The sequence below is a fragment of the Cyprinus carpio genome, chromosome B5 (genome assembly GCF_018340385.1).
Source record: "Cyprinus carpio isolate SPL01 chromosome B5, ASM1834038v1, whole genome shotgun sequence".
In the NCBI taxonomy this organism is placed as follows: Eukaryota; Metazoa; Chordata; class Actinopteri; order Cypriniformes; family Cyprinidae; genus Cyprinus; species Cyprinus carpio.
This window is the reverse complement of record NC_056601.1, coordinates 33,511,206-33,533,569: the sequence shown is the minus strand read 5'-3', so window position 1 is coordinate 33,533,569 and position 22,364 is coordinate 33,511,206. Positions and strand designations below refer to the sequence as shown.

General features: G+C 33.3%; 1 protein-coding gene across 1 annotated transcript; it reads right to left on the bottom strand.

Moving 5' to 3' along the window:
• Positions 1-1,222: 1,222 nt before the first annotated feature.
• On the bottom strand, positions 1,223-14,799 carry LOC109078738 (scavenger receptor cysteine-rich domain-containing group B protein). The gene is given in 12 exon segments (XM_042723230.1): positions 1,223-1,972; positions 3,497-3,598; positions 4,909-5,223; positions 5,800-5,871; positions 6,136-6,213; positions 7,068-7,382; positions 9,619-9,684; positions 9,780-10,082; positions 11,424-11,462; positions 13,121-13,153; positions 14,681-14,777; positions 14,779-14,799. Coding segments are annotated over 12 exon segments (1,755 nt in total). The 3' UTR covers positions 1,223-1,658.
• Positions 14,800-22,364: the final 7,565 nt, after the last annotated feature.

Here is a 22,364-nt window from a genome sequence, read left to right as displayed (position 1 = left end):
GTGATGTTTTTTAAGAGAGCAATTTAAAAAAGAATAGCCAAATAAAAAAAAAAAAAAAAAAAAAAAAAAAAAAAAATTTAAAAAAGAATAGCCAAATCATAGTCAGGCTCAATAATTAGAGTTTTTATTTATTTATTTATTTATTTGCTTATTTATTTATTTTTATTAGAATTTTTAGAATATTAATTGCCTTTGTATAATAACCAGGGCTTGTTGTCACACAGTACATATTACTCCAGTGAATTTTTTTTTATGTTTGATTTAGGTTATAAAGTCATTTTCTGTAGAGATGCATAGCGTATCTGCTTCTTGGCTACAAAAGCTATTGAAAAAAAAAAAAGTCTAAATCCAGACTCCCTTTATTACTAGTAACTAATAAGTTAATTATAACTAGTAAATTAGTAATATATGTATTGCATATTCATTATTTTATCCAATTTGTTTTAAATTCAGATAATTAAACCTTTATTAGCTATATAGAGCACCTGCGGTAAGAATAAATGATGTGTGACTTAATAGAAAATAATTGTATACATGTTTAAATAAAACAATAAAAAACAGCTTTAGTCCACCTCTGTTAATAATAAGAGATTCATAGCTTTATTTCCACATATACTGACAAAAACATTTCACCCCAATATTTTAGGAAAGTCTGTACTGTAAAAAAAAGTTACATCAAAAACATTTGATCAGTTGTCTTCTCTTTCTTTACTTTTCCCCTTCTTTTTTTAATCAAATGTTTAATTATATATTATATTTAAAATACCTTAACATCATTTTTGCCCCAAATTTCTTTCCTAGCTCATAAAATAACCACCTAATATACTAAGAGGTTATGCAATTAGGCCAATGACATGGTTTAGTTTCCTCAATGGAAATGCAATATTTCTTTTATCCCATTAATTTTTATTCTTTATTTATATCTACCCAAAAAAAGGAATAAAAATAGACAAAAGAAGAACAGATTGCATTAAAGCCATTATTTATCCCAATCAAAATGGACCTGAGAACATTTTTTTTCTGAACAAGCCAAATTTTCTTTTTTCCCAGACTGAATAATGAAGGCTGTTTTTCATTCAACAAAATGCAAAAATCTACATTCTTAACTTTTAAGATATGCAATCTTCAAATATTTAAAATAGAAATATTTTATGTTTTACTTGTGTTTACTTATGTTTAGCATTCAGGAAAAAGATCCAGAGCAATCAAACCTTATATATATATATATAATCGGAAATGTACTAGAAGTACAGTACATATTTTTTTTATGCCATAATAAATTTGGTGCTTGCAATCAAAATGACAGGCTAAAAAGTGTCTAAAACTTTGGTTTCACTGTATATCAATAGATTAAAATATGTTCAGCATATTTATTCACCTATGTGTACACATTCTTATAGTTTATAAAGTGCATAATTAGAATTTTCATTCATAATATTTATTACAGTTATTTATATAACAGTATTAGCATAATTTATTTGTTCTTGTTTCACACCCAATAACTATTTCATCTTTAAAATCTCCTCGTCAGGGTTGGCGTGAGGTGTTATGTACAAAATTTATACAAGTCCTGGAAACTCTTTCGCCCCCACTGCAATCACTGGACCGGGGTGGTGGGTGTGGCTTGAGGTGGGCGTGGCATGTGGTGGGTGGAGTCATTAGAGTGTACAAGTGACACTGGCATCCTCTGAATGGTCACAGTTGTGGACGTTCCACGCTATGTGAGAGCACCGAGTGAGAGCAGTTTCTGTGCCTGTGCACTTCAGATTGTCCATCTGGATTGTGCCACTGCCGGGACCGAAGTAGGCCATCACCTGGACGGCTCTAGGCAGCCCGCAGCCCATCTGCCTGCACACCACCTTCCCATCCGCCAGATCCCAAGCGTCATCGCACACGGTTCCCCACTCTCCTCTCAGGAATATCTCCACACGGCCCTCGCAGCGGTTCAGGCCCCCAATGAGCCTGATGGTACCTGAGAAGAGAAAGAAAGAAAGGCATAAGCTGTGTGCATCCTAAACAGTAAGTGAGATTAGAAATAGTGTGCCCTAAATCGTAGTATCTAGAAAACAGATGGTTAAAGGTGAAAGATTTGTAGTTTTGTAGAAGTGGGCATGCATTCAAGCATGCCTTTTCAGTTATTGTTTCCCACAACCCCTATATTATTTTAAACATTTTCTTGCTTAATATTTTTGCTTTGTTTTCCTGTACAAATATCTAAATCATTCTTGTTTTATGAAAAATCTATTAAAAATAAGCAAGTTAATACGCTTAAAAAATCTGCCAGTGGGGTCTGAAAAATAAACTTTATTTAAAGGGAAAACACATTACTTTTTCTGACCGTAAACTAAAGGCAGATTTTTTTTTCTTAAAAAGATCCAGACTTCTATTATAGCTAATAAAATTCAATACCAAAATCTTATCACGTCTATCAAATCTATCACAGATTCATTATTTCACAAAATGTAAATACAAATGATGAAACATTTATGTAAAAGTTATTATATGAAAAATAAATAATGTCTTGATTTGTCTTAATATGAAAACATTTCTAAATATATATATATATATATATATGTGTGTGTGTGTGTGTGTGTGTGTGTGTGTGTGTGTGTGTGTGTGTGGTTAAGAATATGGATGCAAAACAATTAAACTGTGTCTAACAAATATGTCTGTGTACTATGCATATTTATTATGTATATATAAATATACACATGAATATATGTTTAAAAAATGTGTATATATATATTTATACTTGTATATAATTCATATTATATATAAATATTTTATATATAAATCTAACATATTTTGCCTTAGTATATACATGCATGTGTGTGTATTTATATATACATAATAAATATACACAGTACACACACCTATAGCATGAAATATAAACTTTTATTTTGAATGTGATTAATCGTTTAACAAAAATAACGACTTTATTCAACAACTCCTTTGTCAACAGTCTCCTCTGTGTCTCTCCATATCACCGTATGCTGCGTATGCTCTTCTGTGTCATTGAATAAAGTCGTTATTTTTGTTTTCTTCGCTTATTAATCGTAAATATAACCCAGATTTCACGTCTGATGGCAGATGGAGTATTCTGACTATGACTTTCATACCTTTTATGGACCCTGACACTCTTATTTACTTGGCAGTCTATGAGACAGTCACAGGCCTCCCGGTTTTCATCCAAAATATCTTAAATTGTGTTCCAAAGATGAACTGAGCTTTTACGGGTTTGGAACGACATGAGGGTAAGTTATTAATGACAAAATGTTCAGTAGTGTTCCTTTAAATGTGGCATGCATTGGGGGGGAGTCAATCATCTACGCTGAAGATGAGAACAATCACCTGTCAGTGAGGTATGAAAACATGTTTTTTTCCTTTGAATTAAGCTTGCAACTTGGCAGATCATTTTAAAGGGATAGTTCACTCAGAAAGGAAGCAACAAATGTTTCTGTAATGTCTCGTTAAGACTTGAGTGTGAGGTTCTTACCATCCGCTGGTGTTGTGGTTGTAGTTGGTCTTGTAGTTGTCAGAGGTTTCTCTGTGATCCCTATAACAAAGTCTCTTCCGACTACCTCAAACACCAAAGGTGCTGATGAAGGAAAACACAAATTTAGTTAGGAAACTTTTGATCAACTTTGATTTACTCTGACTTTATGTACTCTTTTATACACATTAAGCTGGGCTTCTCATTCATGAGGTGGTCTAAGGGTTGATACTTTCATTCCTTTATCTGGTGTTTATTTTAGTCTTTCCCTCTTCTCGCAAATGCTTATCTATTAGACGCATGCATGCATATATTTATGCGTTAGTGGATGCACGTGGCCTGTGCGGAGGACGGCTTCCCCTGCGGGTCTGTGCTGATGATGATTTGCTCCGACTGGCCTCTTTTATTTTTCATGTAGAAACGGCGACTGACGTACAGAGGATGCTTCTAAAGTTGTTGCAAATTACAAATGCTGATCTTTACTCAGTTTATTGATTTCTCTAATGATGGCTGAGGGGATTTCAAAAAGAGACCAAGTAAATGTAACGGATGTGAGTTTGTATGTGTTTGAGAGTTGTTAATTGAAGGAACAGTGAAAGAGGGATGTGTGTCCGTGTGTGTTTGTGTGTGTGTGTGTGTGTGTGTGTGTGTGTGTGTGTGTGTGTGTGTGTGTGTGTGTGTGTGTGTGTGTGTGTGTGTGTGTGTGTAAAAGAGGAAGCATGCATGCCAGAGGAAAAACTGCCCTGGAGACTTGACTTAGTCCAGCTGAACATTGTGTTGCAGTGAGGTGTGTGTGTGTTCTTTCATAGTGAATAAATGTTGGTGTTTTGAATGACTGGGTGAATTTTATGAATGAAGTACTGACAGCACATACACATCTTGTGAATCTGTGTGTATGTGTGAATATACTGTATATATAATTGCAATATAATGTGAATTATTCACACACATTTAGATTCAGATTTAGATTTACATACACTGCCATTCAACAGTATGAGATCAGTAAGATCCCAAAGAAGTTTCTCCTGCTCAAAAAAAATACAGAAGAAAAAAAAACTGTGATATTTTGAAATATTATTGCAATTTAAAATAATGCATTTTCTATTTTAATACTTAAAATATAATTTATTCATTTGATGCAAAGCTGTTTTGTTTTTTTTGTAACGTGTGATACTTTTTTCAGGATTCTTTGATTAATAAAAAGTGAAAAAGAATGTCTTGGTTACGTACGTATTTTATTCATATGGAGGAACGTTATGGCGATATAGTTATGAACTATACGTTATGTCATGACGACATTAGGGGTCTTACTGTATTACTAGTACATTATAAATGTAAAATGCATGGCTTTTCAAAACTTTTCTTTACTATGTGATCATTCTATGAGACTGTCATGTGTGTCATATTTCTCTTACGTGCACAGATGACTCCAGCGTCTTCATAATGGCCACAGTTATGCTGTCCCCAGCCCAGATTGAAGCAGTCGGACAGCTTTTGCTCATTGCCGCGGCAGTCCACGTTATCCAGCAGAATGGGGCCAGAACCATAGCCGAAGTAAGCCAGAGGCTTGACTGCGATAGGCGGCCCGCATCCCATCTGTCTGCACACCACCTGAGCGTTGTCCATATCCCAGTCATCATCACACACTGTTCCCCAGACGGTGAAGTAGAGGATTTCCACTCGGCCCTGACAGCTGTTCAGGCCATTCACCAAACGGATGCTCGGCTTCTCTGAAAGAGCCGTGGATGATGAGGGTTAGAGAGAGACAACATACACTACTTTTCAAACACTTGTGGTTAAGGTTTGGGGTCATTTTTTTTTTTTTTTTTTTTTTTGAAAGAGACTCCTCTGCTCAATATTTTGGTAGTGGCGTGACCTCTGTCCTTTAAGGTTGTGTCTTCATGTCATTTTTTTTTATTATTATTTGTTTGTTTTATGCTCAAGAAGCATTTCTGATTATTGTCAATGTTGAAAACAGTTGTGCTGCTTCATATTGTTGTGGGAAATTTGATACATTTTATTTTTCAGGATTCTTTGATAAATAGAAAGTTCAAAAGAACAGTGTTTATATGAAACAGAAATCATTTGCAACGTTTAATAAATGTCTGTACTGATCAATTTAATCTATCCATTCTAAATAAATAAGTAAATAAAATAATTATGATACAATAATAAAATAAATAATATCTAAATAATAAATATGTATTTAATGTAATTTATGAAACGTAATTTAATGTAATTATGTATAAGTAGATTTTTGCTATCTATCAATTTAAATGCATAATAGATAGATGTGTCTTTACTACCTTTTGTTGTTGAGGCTGTAGTGATCACCGTGGTTACTGTTTCACGTTGTACTGGCACTGGCATTTCTGTCACTAAGAAAACAGAAAAATGTCATGAAAGAAGGAGGAGCACAGACAAAATATGTGCGCTTAGTGATGTTTTTAAAATGACGCCATCTGCTGGTGCTTGAAGGGGTTTTATTATGCAGGACGACCCTGTTAGCAGACAGATGGCCCAAAACGGATGGTCAGGCACAGCAGTTCATAACAATGAATTGGCTATTAAATCAACCGTGCATTATTGAAAATAGCAGGTGAAGTTACAGGCCCTATGTACAGTATAGACAGTGTTTATACCTGCTGTGCTTTCAGGAACGATGAAATCTCTGCCTAAAGTCTCTGTGTTGATAACTGGGACCATGGTGGAACTGGCACCTGAAATATACGAGAGAGACAGAGAGAGTTAGAGCTGCAATCAAATGAAATACAGCAGTACAGAATATGCACATACTGTCAGGTCTGAAACATCACATTAAAAATCAGTTGTTTTTTACGTAAAAATAAAGTTTCAGCATCTGCTAAATGAATACATGTAAATGTAAACAAAAAATATTATATATATATATATATATATATATATATATATATATATATATATATATATATATATAGTAATAATTAAAGCGATTATGATCATATAATTATGGAAAAAAGTTTAATTAAATAGTAAAAAAAGGTGACAAAATAAAATTGCAAAAATAATGAAAAAAGGGCAAAATACAGTAAAGTTGCACAATAAAATAGCAAAATAAGAAAAAAAAGGCCAAATAAAATTGCAAAAATTATGAAAACACTGCAAAATACATTCACTATCTATAAAAATTCTAAATAGAATTGCAATTATAATGAAAAAATGATGAAAAATTGCTAAACATAAGCGTTTCTGTTGGACCCTACTTAGCACATTAGTTCATCCGAATATGGCTTATTTCATCAAAAAATGTGGATTTTATGTGCAAGTTTTGTGATTTACAGCCATTTTAGTACAAGAACAGCCCATTATGCTGTTTGATATCACAAACTGGTAGGCTATTCATATTATTTCATATTATTATCGTATTCATAAACACACTGGTTTGTAGCACAAGTAGCATTAATATTCTTTAGTTATTCTTGTAGTTATTTACCTATATGACTAATGAATCAGAAGTCTTGCACATTCACAGAAAATAGCTGACTTCTGCTTTGTGTAATAAGGTGTATACCTGAAAGAGGAGAAAGAAACCCACCTGAGCAGATGACTCCGGCGTCCTCATGATGACCGCAGTTATGAATTCCCCAGCCGAGGCTGTAACAGCTGGCCAGGCTGCCCTCCTGCCCTTTACAGTTCACGTTATCCAGCAAAATCTGTCCCGTGCCGTAGCCGAAGTAAGCGTTTGTAGGTGCGCCGACAGCCAGTCCGCAGCTGATTTGTTGACACACGACTGCGGCGTCTGCCATGCTCCAGTCATCATCACACACCGTCCCCCAGCTGCCCTGATAGTAGATCTCCACCCGGCCCTGACAGCGGTCCCCGGTCCCCGCCAAACGCACCGCTCCGTCTCCTACAACACAGGAAGGTCAGGAGTCCACAGGAAGGTCACAAGAAGGTCCTTTTTTTTAACTTAGTATCTGCTGTAGTGTTATAAAGATCTCATTGACATTTTACATTACAAGCATTGGAGTTTCATCATATAAAATCAGCATCTGCACCAAATTCATTGTTTTTGCTCAGTTTGAGTCTTTGAATAAAATTGAGCTGCTTTTTTCCCCTCCATATTCTCACTAAATCAGACTATATGAGCCTTAAAAGCCTGATAGATCAAATATTTGAAATGTAAAAAAATTGTAAGAATATTTTTTCTCGTACCCTCTCTCTCTCTCTCTCTCTCTCTCTCTCTCTATATATATATATATATATATGTATTTTTTATTTTTTATTTTTTTTTAATATTTTTTTTTTTTTTTTCTTTTTATTTTGTCAATGCACCAAATACCTCTGAAATACTACTCTTGATTTCTAATGCAGGGTGGATACACAGTCCTTTTGGAAAACAAAAATAAAGAAAATATTCTTGTTTTAAAGAAAGAATTCATCCCTCAAATGGTTAACCCTGTAAAGCCCGACCTAAAACTGTATAATATCTAATAATAGTCAGAAAGACAGTCAGTGGAAGTTAATTAACATAATATATTTAAAAATATCAAAAAGTTTTTTGTTGTTGTTGTAGAGTATCATATTTGATCCATCAGGCTTTTATGGCTCATATAGTCTGATATAGTGAGAATATGGAGAAAAAAGCAGCTCAATCAAAGCAACGTTTGCTTGATAAAAATCAGTCAAGATTTGACAGAAAAAAAGGCGTGAAGCACGAGCTGAAGCTGGACGTTTGTACTATTGCACTAAAAGAGCTTTGACCTGATAAAGAAGAAGAAGAAATCTGACGAAAGAAGGCTGTTTGATCATTTAGAGGTCTTAGAAATTCATGTATTCACGTTACTGTAATCTATTATGTAACGATTTTTCCAGAAACATTATGAAATCATCAGGAAACCCTAGTCCACAATTATACACGTTGCTCCTAGAAATCATATAGTTTGCTCCATAGAGGGTGTGGGCCAGATCATCGGTAATATTATTCTGCTGAGCTTAACTCGGCATTGAATATGAAGCAAACAGAGGGTTACGGTTTCCAGCAAACACACACTGATGTGCCTCGTATTGTTTTATTGAGTGACGCCACCACATGGACTCAAAAGCCTCTCGTATTGCCAGAGGAACAAAGCCTCAATGGTGATTCCATACTAAGAAAATGCCATTCAATTCCCATAAGGCTTTGCTACTTTCTTTAGATATCATAACCTCTGAACTAGATATGGGCAGCCGCTTCTCATGACTGAAACAGGACATGAGAAACAAAGACAGGATGAACATGATCCCTCTAAAAGAGTTCTGCTGTGATCTTTAGTTCGGTCCATTACTAAACAAAAACTCTTTTTTTTAATTACTCAATAAATGTTATAAAATAGAAGTTGAACTGAAATTAAATAATATAATAAAATAACTAGATTAAAAAAAAGTAAATAAAAATGATAAATTCTATATAGACATATTTAGAAAAATTATAACTAAAGCAATGACTAAAAAATAATAATAATCTATATAGGCATATTTAAAAAAAATAATAAAAATGACAAAAACACAAATACAAATAAAAACTAATTTAAATATTGTTAAAAATTCATTTAAATAAACAAATTATGAGGTTTATATTATGAGATCTAGGACTTATTAAAATATGTACAAAAAGGATATTTTGGGTCATTCACTATGTAGTACATCATGCATGCATTAAATAAAATATTAAAATGCATTACATTTATTTAAGAAATGATTAACATTACTAAATTATATAAAATATATTATGTACATAATAAATAAAATTTTTAAAAAAATATTCATATTCAATTAAGTCAATTCTGATCCTTTTAATCAAAATAAACATTGCTTTAATTCATTATCAAATTTCCTTAATATAACTTTGTTGTAAAATCCCAAAACACAAAATACAAGTTCCTAAGAATGACATCATCCTCCTCTTCCAGGAAGTGACATAATTTTGGAGGGAAATCAACAGTACAAACAACATAATGAATTCTGTGGTGTATTTTGTCTCTCTAAAATCTTGCATCATGTTTAATCAGATTAGTTTGCTGATATTGACATTACATCGAAATGAACTTCCAGTTGATATCCTCATGTAAGAGTTTAAAAAGGCCAGAATAAACTGTGCAGCTTACTTAAAGCAGAGATGAGATGGGGCGGCATGGTGGGCTCCAGGCCTCGAGGTTCTATCACACTATTGTCTGTGAGAAATGAAAAATGAATGATCTCAGATTAATTCATCTTGAAATTAATAATTAGTTGAGCTTATGCTTTGATGCCTCGGCTCACTCCATACCTTTACAGGTGACGGCCACGTCTTCATAGTGGTAGCAGTTGTGGACGCCCCATCCCTGATTCCCGCACTGACTCAGTTGCATCTCTCCTCCCTTACAGTCCACGTTGTCCAGCAGGATGGGCCCGGAGCCCTGGCCGAACTCGGAGCTGCTCCCCACGGCCACAGCCACACCACAGTCCAGCTGCCGGCAAACCACGTTGGAGTCCACCATGTCCCAGTCGTCGTCACACACCGTCCCCCACGTCCCGTTATGAAGCACCTCCACGCGCCCCTCGCAGAGGTTCCTGCCGTTCACCAGCCGCACTGCAGGACCAGGAGCACCAGATCATTACTTGGTTAGTATTAAACAGACACTATTATAGATTTCATTAATGCTTTTAATTAGCTTTTATTGTTGTTTTATATTTTCTATTTTCCAAAGTTTATTATTATATCTTATATCTCAAGTAACAGAAGTAATGGTTTTAGTTGTAGTTAACCATTATACTGTAACTCTGGTATGTTTTTGTTGTGTTCTTAGACTTTAGGAAATAATTTTGCACCATAACTGAGTTTAGGATTAATAGAAAATCTTTAGATTTGCATCTTTTTTTATTCTTTTTGAACCATATCAGTACTGTGGAACTAAATGTGAACTTTACATGTACCATGGTAAACATAAATACCATTTAAAGAAGGCAAAAAAGTAAAAACAAATTGCACAATGCAGTATATTTAGATCATATTTATATTTATATTTATATTTGCATATTTATATTTACATGAATTAAAATTGAAAAAAAAAAAAAACATGTCCCAAAAAGGTGAATCATTCCAAAAATTAAAAATAAATAAATAAAAATAATAATAATTATAATAATATTTGCATATTTATATTTACATGAATTTACAAGAATGCTATGATATTGCCATTATATATTGCCATGGTATCATATAAAAAAAACAAACAAACAAAAAAAACCACCACCAACAACAACAACAACAACAACAACAATGCAAAAGCAAAAACATGGTGCATGTCCCAAAAAGGTGAATCATTCCAAAAAAATAAATAAATAAAAAAATAATAATAAAAAAATAATAATAATAAAATAACAATAATAATTGCATATTTTTTATTTACATGGATTTATAAGAATGCCACAATATTGTCATTATATATTGCCATGGTATCTTATCAAAAAAAAAAAAAAACATGGTGCAAAAAAGTTAATCATCCAAAAAAAAAAAAAAAATTCTGACTTGCTGGTCCTTTTTTGCTAGTGTTCATCATGTAGTGCACATGAAAGCTGTGGGTTTCTGAATAACACAAGTTGAAGTGCAGAGCTGCACGGCTCAAATATAATGATATAATGAAGCCTGTAAGAATGTCTCTAATCCCCTTCAACTTAACGCACAATAATAAGTCTAAATATGACATATGACTCCAAAAAGAGAGCGAGAGCATAACGCTGGAGAAGGGATTGTGTAAATTGAGTGAGAGGAAGTGTCCTGACCTTTTTTCCTGTGCCTTAGAGGCAATTATGATCCGGTCCTGCCATGATCCTGCCAATGGGCGATGGCAAACGTATCTTCTCTTAAAAGGGTGTGTTCTTGTGTAAAGGTGCAAGAAAGGGTGAGAAAGTGAATTGCAAAGACGCTCACCTTGAGACTGTGCTGTCGCTGAGGCATTTGTGGTGTTGGCTGTGAGAAAAAAAAATACAGGAGAGAAAGTCAGAGAGAGAGAGAGAGCACAAACAACAATTGTGGTAAATTATTTGTTGAAAGGAGGTTCTTGGCCCTCCAGAGCTGCAGCGCTCTATATCTACTACATCTATTTTCCTGTAATTTTAGACTGGTGGAACAGGAAGACTGTGACTTCAGCTCGGGCTGTGATACAGACTCACTGCAGAACAGACATATAGAAGAAAATCACACGCCTCTCGTAATGCAAGATCAGATATTGAGATACGTGCTGTGAATCTGATCACATTCAGCTGATGAGACAGTGGATACTGAATCTCAAATACAGTTAAAAAAGATCAGTAGATCAGGTTTGTGTATCTATAATATAATGATAATTGTTATTATTATTATTATTTGAAAGATATTAATACTTTTACTTGGCAAGGACACAATAAATTTATCAAAGGTGACAGTGAAGATATTTTATGTTGTTAAGATTTTTTTAATTTAAATGGTAATAATATTAGACATGATTAATTCTTATAATTTTTTTTTTGTTTTTTATTTTTTTATAAATTAAAAATTAATAAAATTATATTTGATTTATATTTGTGTGATTTTTTTTTTTTTTATTTGATTGAATGTAAGTGTGTTTGGCTTCAGTGCTGCTGTCATTAAAGTGTATGTTCTGTTTGTATGTAATGCATAACATATAGTGACAATCCAAATATATTTATAAATCAACATTTTATGACACTTTGCTAGACATTTGACCTAGACTTTGTTTTTGTCAGAACGTTCTGGTGTTTTTCACAAAGCGCTGACCTTCCCGTCCCTCCTCAGACACGCTTTCACTGGGGTCTGTTTGTCCTGTGTTTTGTAGCAGTGTTGAGACGGCTAATGCTAGCGCCTTTACAAGCTTTTGTATCAAACTGTGAATCTATGGTGTTTGATTTCAGCGCCTGACAAAGACAGCAGAAAAGAGGCTTTTTTCCATCACATCACATTTAGGTCAATTCACAGACTTCTCCTCCTTCTTATTAATGTGTATGTCGCTGGGTTAATTCACATGTACACTTTAGGATTCATATAAAGCAGTTGGAAAAAAAAAATTGGTGTAGAAATAATTTTCAGTTAGAAATTAGTAAATTTCAGGATTGATTATAAGAAGAGCATGTAACACGTAGAAAAACTGAAATATTTTATCTCAACAGTTTTGTTTTGTTTACAACTTTAAGAAATAATTTTTTTTTATGTTGTGCTATTAGTGACTATGGAAGTTCATTTCTGGAATCAAAAATTTGAAACGTAATTGTGACTTTTTATCTCACAATTCTGAGTGTATATCTCATAATTCAGACTTGTGAAGAAAAAAAGTCTGAATTGCAAGATATATACTCAGAACTGTGTGAAGTAAAGTCTGAATTGTAACTAAAAATAAAAAGCTGCAATTATTATTATTTTTTTTATGTTTTTATTCCGTGACAGAAACAGGCTTCCATAAGTTCCGTAAGTTTTTACATTTGTACATTTTCAAACTGCTTGCCGCTACAGTGTTGCAAGTTATTTAGAATGTTGCTTCATGGTTGCTATGGTGTTGCTTTTAGAATGTTGTTATGCCGTTGCTATGGTGTTTTGTGTGGCTTCTAGGAAGTTTACTTTCAAATGATACTTACAGGAAGCTGATCTTCGCTGGAGTTTGATATCTTCTGCACAGAGAAAAGATCAACACAATTATAAACATCATCATCAAATAACTTAAATATGACACGTACTGTACACACATTATCTCACATCTTTGTTGGCGTTTGCGTCACTGGTGATCGTTTGTAAGATCTATTGAAAGTCATGGATCTGCTGGGAGTTGGGTTGTGTTGTGTACAGTAGAGGAAACCACCCATAATGCTCTGACACACATACAGTACACATCTTCTCAGATGTCCATGTCCTCATTAAGTCTTTAGTTCAGCTATCTTTTCACAGGGTATTTCCCGCTGTAGGCTTTACATCCTGATTAATTACTCTGATTGTTTGGTTCCACCAGGATCCATTAAGCCTGGAGGCTGTTGACTTTGATTTTGATTATTGTTCTTTTAAAGCAGATGTTTAAAGACAGTGATTTAACACTTTCTGGTGTGATGGTTAAAACTTAGTCTTGGTAACTGAAAGGTTGTTGGTCCGATTCCCACAAAGAGTCTTGACCATTGAGTCATTTATAGGGTCTGCATTTCTAATTAGATTTTTATATTTTATATATTTATATATTCTAGATTGTTCTGTGTGGTTAAGTCCACTCTTTACTCTAAGGGATTTATGTTTTTTATTTTTTTATTGTTTTTGTTGTTTGTTTAAACACTTAATTAAGTTACAAGACATTGATGTGAAGTTTATTAATGATTTTTGCTAAATTATGCATCAAAGGTTAGGTAATGCAAATAATCAATGCAGTTTCTCAGTATGGGAACCTGCATGTATATTATATTATATTATATTATATTACTTTATATTATATATATATTTATTATATTATATATATTATATTATATATATTATATTATATTATATTATATTATTAGCAAAATGCAGTTTTATTTAGTTTAGATCAGTGTTTCATACAAAAACTGCTAACATATAACATACAATACCAGTCAAAACTTTGGAATAAATATGATTTTTTTAATATTTGAATGAATTAATCTTTGATATCATCTGCTCACCAAGGCTGCATTAATTACACAAAAATACACTTGAAATATTATTACAATTTCAAATAATGATTTTCCAATGTAATACATTTTAGAATGTAATTTATTTCTGTGATGCGCAGCTGTATTTTCAGCATCATTACTCCAGTCTTCAGTGTCACATGATCTTCAGAAATCATTCTAATATGCTGATTTTCTGCTCATGATACATTTCTGATTATTATCAATGTTGAAAACAGCTGTGCTGCTTCAAGAAACATTTCTGATTATTATCAATGTTGAAAACAGCTGTGCTGCTAATAGAAAATTTCAAAAGAACAGCATTTATTTGAAATACAAATCCTTTGTAACATTGGAAACAAAATGTTTTTGTCACTTTTAATTTAATCCTTAATGAATAAAATGTATTAATTTCATTTTCACAAGAGTTTTTTTTTTTTTTTTGGTCAAATAAATGCAGACTTGATGAGCAGAAGAGACTTGATTATTCCCGCTAGTGTACAATCTTTCTCTATATCAGCTCAGACTCACCGTTTGGAAGGAAGCTGGTGACGGCGATCAGTAAGAACGAAGCCAGCAGGCAGGTGAGGATCCAGGCAGCAGATTTCCAGCATCTGCGCCGACCGTCTTGACACACGCTGACCGTTCATGGCAGAATAGATCCAGCTGGACACCTACAGCACATACAGACACCTTCAGTGAGTGCTTTAACTTCTCAAGATCCGTTTATCTGCGTGCAGTTTGACTTTTACTGCCGCTTCTTCTCACTGCAGTTGTCTGACTCCACAAAACCAGGTTATTACAGTAACTAGGCTACTACTGAGTCTGCTGGTCAGTGATTGGTAGCTTCTGCTCATAGTATGTTATGTAAAAACACATGCTCTCACAACATCAACAACAACACATGCTCAGCCTGCAGGCCACAGGCCGTTCTGGACAGACACGTATTGATTTACGAGAGCAGACCAATCTTTTGTGTGTCCTGCTGCATGTTAATAAGCTGTCCAGAGAGGTTTTTATGCTCCAGAGATGGTGTAAAATGTAACTGTATGTAAATGAGTGATGCATTTTTGCATGTTGAAAGTCATTTTTTAGAGGTTTTTAGTTTGATTGCGCATCCAAGTTTGACTTATTTTCCCAGACACAGATAAACACATCAAAGCACAAGCTACTATGAGTACACAGACCAGACTTTATAGTCAGCAAGAAATATTTCCTAATTCATATTCGTGGTCTTATTGTGAACGATAAGTTTCTGCACAGAATTTCAATTCAAAACATTTTTTGGCTAATGGCATCTTCCCCTGTAGCTCAAACAGTAAAGCACCATGCTTGCAATGGCAAGGTCATGTGATTTGTTCGATTACTAGGATATGCATGAACAGATTCAGTATAAACCTTGAATGCAATGTAAGTGGCTTTGTATAAAAGCGTCTGCCAAATACATATGTAAATCAAGCACTTTTCAAGTCCCAATCAATTTCTGATGAATGCAGTCCAGTCCTGCCTACTTTTTCTTATCCTGTTTCACTCAGAAATATGTTATATTACCAAATGTTAAATGCACTACAATATTTAATGTCAACGTTAATTTTAAGAGGGGAATGTCTGTTCATGGTTGAAAACATGGACCTTCAAAACATTTCTGATGGTTTTTGTGTTCATTTCAATTTTTTAAAAATATATTTTGTGTAATTTCTATTATTATTATTATTATTATTATTATTATTATTATTATGTTTATAAATAGTTTCAATGTATTTTTATTTCACTTAATTTAAGCTTTTATCTATCTATCTATCTATATTTCAAGTCTGTATCTATCTGATCTCCGTCTATCCGATCCGTCCGGCCGTATCTATCTATCTATCATATCTATCTATCTATCTATCTATCTATCTATCGATTCACTATCTATCCATCCATCCATCCACATGTGGATTTAGCCTTGTTTATGACATTGAAATCGAATCTCGGATCTCAGAGTGAGTTTATTATTATCAGTTTTATAAACACAACACATTCTATATCTGATATATTCTCTTTATATTCTTATATTCAAGTTTCTAACATTTCTTTCTCTTTTTGTTTTTCCCAAATCCTTCCTGACCTTATGCTGGAATGCGTGTAAATGGTGGGATTGGGCTCAGGATCTCGGCTCTGGGGAGAGAATATGATATTCCGCTGCGCAGATAGTGAACATTCCGGGCCCTCGGGCGCACAAAAAAGACATTTCTGCTGTCTGTGGTCGCCATCGTCAGCGGCTAAACGCTGCTTCCTGCGAATCTGTCACTGGGACCGTCCTGAGCGCTCAGGCACCGATGACACCGCTGGGGCGCCTCTCAGGTGCGGAAGGGGGGCAGATCGTGGAGAATGGACAGAAAGCATTTAGCCCTGGTTACCTGGTTATACCTGTGAGAACCTGGGTTATCGTAGTTAACTAAAACCATAAAAAAACACTTATTGTTTATTATAAAGATTTTATTTTATTTTTATTTTTTTTATTAATTATTTTCAATAAAATAATATCCACTGAAATAAAATATGTAAAAAATGTATTTTATTTAAGATAGTTTCCAAGGCAGCATTTGCCATTTTAGTTTAACTTGATGTATTATGAAATAACTAAAACTAAAATAAAATTAATAAAATATACATAGAAAATTTTGGAAACACACTAAAACTAATAAAAAATGACAAAACACACAACAAACTTACTAAAAACTTAAATTAATGTTTCTCATTTTCAGTTAGTTTAATGTAACTAAAATAACTAAAACTTAAATAAAATAATTTAAAAAAATAAAAAAGAATATAAATGACAAAAATGCACAACAAAATTTACTAAAAACTTTAACTAAAATTAACATGAAAGCAGAAAATATAAAAATTAAATATAATTCAAAATAATAACAAAAACTGTATCAGTATCTTAATGAAACTAAAATAAAACTGCTGAGAACTAACCATCGGATCAAAATGTGCTTCAACCCAGAGTTAGTATAAGTAACTAATACAACAACTAAACCTGTAAGAAAAAAAAAAACCTTTAACTTGATCTATTTATTTAAACAATTATTTGGTTTCAGCTAGTTGCAAAGTCAAATAACAAAAACTAAAAATAAATAATAATAATTTATTTAAAAACAAAAACTAATAAAAATTACAAAGCACAACATAATGACTAAAACAAATATTAAAATGAAAACTATTTCAAAATAATAATAAAAACTATAAAAGTATCTGCCAAAATAACACTGCTTCAGCCAACAGTTTGCATAAATGGATGCTCAAAGGGAAAATTGTATTGTTAGATATCGCATTTGATATTTTATCTCTTTTACAGGTGCCTCAAAAGTCAGAAACCTTGCAACAAGCATATAAAGCAGCCACAATATAGTCTAAATCTAAACCTCTATCTGACAGAACGCCACAGAACGCACCTCCTCACCAGCCAAGAATAAAATCCCATTCGCATGCACTTTCTTGCATTTGAAAAGCTAAAACCCTGACACTCAGATTGAGCAGCCAATTAGCTGCTGAGAACTTTCTAACGCGAGCCTGCAGACAAAATGGTGTGGTTGTGAAGGCCTGAAAATGAATCTAGTCACCAATTTATGTTTTTCAATACTCCATTCATTAGCTGGATGCAGCAAGGATCCACGACAGGGAATAATGTTGGCTTTTGTGTCGCCTGTGTTTGCCCTCCCTCTCTCTCCTTCTCACGCTGACAGATCCCAGGCGCTCACGAAAATACCCCCCAAGATAAACGGGGAAGAGAACTGTCATCTCGCTTTTGATTCCAAACTGGATTTTTGATTTAAATTCAGAGTCAAAAGATTAACTTTGATTGTTTTCTTGTTTCTGATGTCATTTCTTTTCAATTAAGACTTTAAAGAAACAGGTGCAACAGGTGAACCTTTAGTCTAAATAATAGATATTTAAATAACTTAAATATATGTGCAATTTATATATATATATATATATTATATATAAATTGTGAGAGTTATATATGCATACATATGCATTTTTTATATAATAATTTTATATATAAATTTGCATAAAGAAAGTTGTATTTTAAAAAAAGCATAATTTCAATATTTTTTTTAAAGAATAACAGAATTCAAAAATATTATTTTTTATTTAAATTTTATTTTAGCATAAAGCATATTTTAAAAAGTTGTTTTTAAGAAAGCAATCATTTCAAAATTGAAAAAACATCAATGCAAGTTATAATTGTAAAATGATCTTAAATTGTGTCCCATAATGAGAATGATAAACATACCTTAGTTGAAAAGCAGTTTTCTTCTCCTTCGCAGACACGAGAAAAGTAGATTTTTTCCCAAAGAAAAATATAATTTTTAATGACTATTTTTCTCACTGAAGTCCACTGTGTTTTTTATATTCTGATGGCTTGCAGCTCACAGGACGATTCTCCAGCTCTCAGAGTTAAACCTTGGCTGGGAAAAGAGAAAATCCGTAGTGCATCCGGCTGAAGAGGCACGAGGTCTTTCATCTCACTAACCTTGTGAGTCTATAAGTACCTGGCTGCTCGAGTACGTACTACGTAAAAAAAAAAGACAAAAAAAAAAAAAGACAATAGCATTGTATGTTAAATGCGTTGACCACCTAGTCCTGCCTGGTTTATGTGAATGAAGAGGAAAGGGAGGAGGAAAGAAGACAACACTGAAAGCCGGCCCTTCACAGCTATCCCAGCATCTCTGGTTTCAGCTTGCACTCACGAAAGGTGCGGTTCATCCGAAGCGCTCTGCAGGTGTGTGCTTTTGCATAATCACTGCCTAGCTTTCACATTTTGCATGTAAAACCAAATTTTGATCTTGTTGATTTTGGCCATCAACTGTCCTGCTCCTCTGCTGGATCAATAGTGTTCGGCCACAGTCACAATATCAGTTCAATGGCTTTCATCGCGCTAGAGTTTGGACAGCTTCCATAATCATTACCGCCCCATGTGTGTTTGTGAAGCGTTTTATAACCATAACCCCAACCAGCCTTTGACCCATTGCAGTTTCAATCTAATGGACCAAAAACTACAGGTTGTGAGAGATTGACAACTTACTAGTTGTATTTATTGTATTTTGTATTAACCATGTTCAATGTTATTGTAATTTTCTGGCTCTGTTCCACAACATTATTGGCTAACTAAATATAATATATATTTTTAAATCCAGATGTTATTTAAAATGAGAGAAATGGTGAATGTAAGATTACTTTGTTTAATACCAGATAAAACATTTGAATCTATTTAAAAATGGTATGTTTTGTGCATTTTTATGCCTAAAAATGATCATAATTAAAATTAAAGCAATCTGCGTGCTCCAGGCTGATGAAGGTGTCAAAACCAAATTAGAGGTCTGCAATGTATATAAATGTCTTTTTAAGATATTTAATTTATAGGAGTGAAGAAAAGCTTTCAGCAAATGTTAGTGTAAAAAATAAATAAAATAGGCCCAATATGAAAGATTATTTATACTTACTGCATTTGAAAAACATTCCATTCCATCATTTATAATACAAAGATTTTAACATAAACATATGAACTTATGTGATGCATACTTGTCAGTCATGTAGATGAATGTAACAAGAATGAAATTAAGGTAACGTTTTAATACACAATAAACATCACATACTTTATTTATCATCAGAAAATTCTATTTATTATACTTCATGTAAGACAGTCTCATTTATTTTAATTAATTAAATCTGGTTGTTATACATCTAGCCATATATAAATATGTTCAGACTTTTTAACTGATTAAATGTCATTGTTTTCACAAGTAAAAATATTTATGCTTAGTCTATGGAATTTTAATAAATGTGGTTTTGAAAATATGATTTAAATGAATTTAAATAGAGGCAGATTTGTAGAAATGTAGCATTGCATCAGTGTTCAGCAATGGATGCTCTGCAGTGAATGGGTGCCGTCAAAATGAGAGTCCCAAACAGCTGATAAAAACAATCACAATAATCCACAGCACTCCAGTCCATCAGTTCAGTTACATCTGGAGAAGACAAAGCTGTGGGTTTTGTAACAAAAATGAATCCCTCCAGTGAAAAAAGTCCATCTCCTGTTGTCTCTCACCATCAAAATCCAGCCACAGATTTGTTTTAGAGCTGTTTTTGGCTTGAAAACGTTGCGTGTGATCTGTGCCGATTTCTCTCCTGATTCAGACCAGACCATTTTTTTTCACTTGAGGAAGCGTTATTATGGATTCAGCTAGTTATTTTTCTTATAAACACACAGCTTTTTTGTTGTGTGCTGAAGTTTTCTAAATCGCTCACCCACCCATGAAATCTGGACTCATGTGAAGCAGACGGCTCTGACAGTAACCAGTATTGTTGATCTTTTTTTCTTTTTACCTATGGTCATGGAAGTTGAATACTCTGGAATAAGAAAAAAAAGAGATGGCATTATTATTTCATGCAGAAGTTACATAATCCAGAAACTAGTGTGATATCTGGAATCAAGGAATGTCCCGGAAGATCACACTAGTTCCTGGATTACATTTTGACTTTCCTTTTGTGAAGTTATCGGATATTTCGCATATTTTTGTTTCCTGATTTGGCGTAATCTGATGTTTCATAAACACTAAAATATAGCTTTCACTGATAAAGATGGGAGACTTTAACTAATAATGCAACCAAAAAATATTTTTACATTTGAATTTGATGTTTTAATCGTATATTTTATCATTCTCCCGTCAATGTCAGTGATGGAAACATAACATTGGTTAGCCCAATCCTGGCATTCATAAACGTCTAAATTAGCATTTTCTGGGCAACCTTTATCATTTTACTTCATTCAGCAACCAGACAAATGTGCACAAAACTAAACTGTGTGTATATTGTTCACTAATGGACTTCCACAGACATAGACACTGAAATTTTGACCCTAAAGTATTTGCATGTTTCCATTCTTTTTGTTTGCCAGCATTTTTTTTCTGCACCGGTCTTCTGAAATAATATTGGTGTAGGATTTTACTTTGTAAATAGGTTTTCAAATTAAGAGAAATTGCTAGTACAATTTTGTAAATATTTACAAATAAATGGCAAGTAACACACTGAATAAAACGTGAAATTTTGAAGTAGACAGACAGAAATATTTCTTGTAAACCATACTCCTGGAATCTTCAAAACATTTTTTTTTTTTATATAGTGTATTAGTAACACCTATTTCAGATATCTTCCTGATGCCTGAGTCTAAACCTTGGTTCAGACCCATAACAGAAGAAAAAAAAAAAACCAATAAAGTAATTATGACTTTTATTTTACAATGATTTCTGATTTTTTTTCTTGCACTTCTGAGGCGAAAGAAAAAAAAGGCAATGGGGTGGAAGATTAGTACCTTGAGGCAATTCGAGTTGCAAGTTCTGAGGTTTAAATTTCACAGTTGTATTTTTTTCAGAGACGTCTGAGTTTACATCTTTCATTTTTCTTGTGCGTTGTTTTTTCTGCCACAAAATAAGAAAATAAAGGTAAACTGTGCATTTTTTTATGTGCCAAATTTTTTTATTGCCAAATTCAGAATTTTTTCCTTACAATTCTGAGTTTATATATCTCAATTCAGTGGAAAAAAAAAAAAAAAATCTATCAAAAAAATTCTGCCTTTTTTTCTCCTGGGGGCAATTCCTGAGTTTACATCTCATATTTCGGTTTTTTTGTTTTTTGCTTGCCACACAGGAACAATAAAAAAATAAAAAGGTAATTAAAAAGATATTCTCTCGAACAATTCATGATGTTTATTTTTTATTCCTTTTATCTAACAATTGGAATACTTTTTGTACTTTTGTATTAGAAAAAAAATGTCCTGAATTGTCGATATAAAATTAGTCAAATTAGCTTTTTATTTTTGCATCCTGTGGCAAGAATCAATCTTCCGATCTGGCATAAGCCAGCTTCCGTAATATGCTTCGGCATTAACTAGTAATGATTAAAACACATAAACAAACTATGATTGGCCGTCCGCTTTACATGTGCAAGTGCCCTCTAGAGCGAGAGTAGTCTCGTCCTGTTAAGTAGAGTAGGACGGTTCTTGTATTCAAATAAGCTGCAGTGTTATCCCGACTTTATGTTGATACAATCGTCTGGCTCTTGTGACAGATGCACTAAACCCTACAGACACTCTAGATACACTACAGATCTCACACACCGAAACATGTAGATGAGATATTAAGCCTGGGACTCTGTAATAACCTCC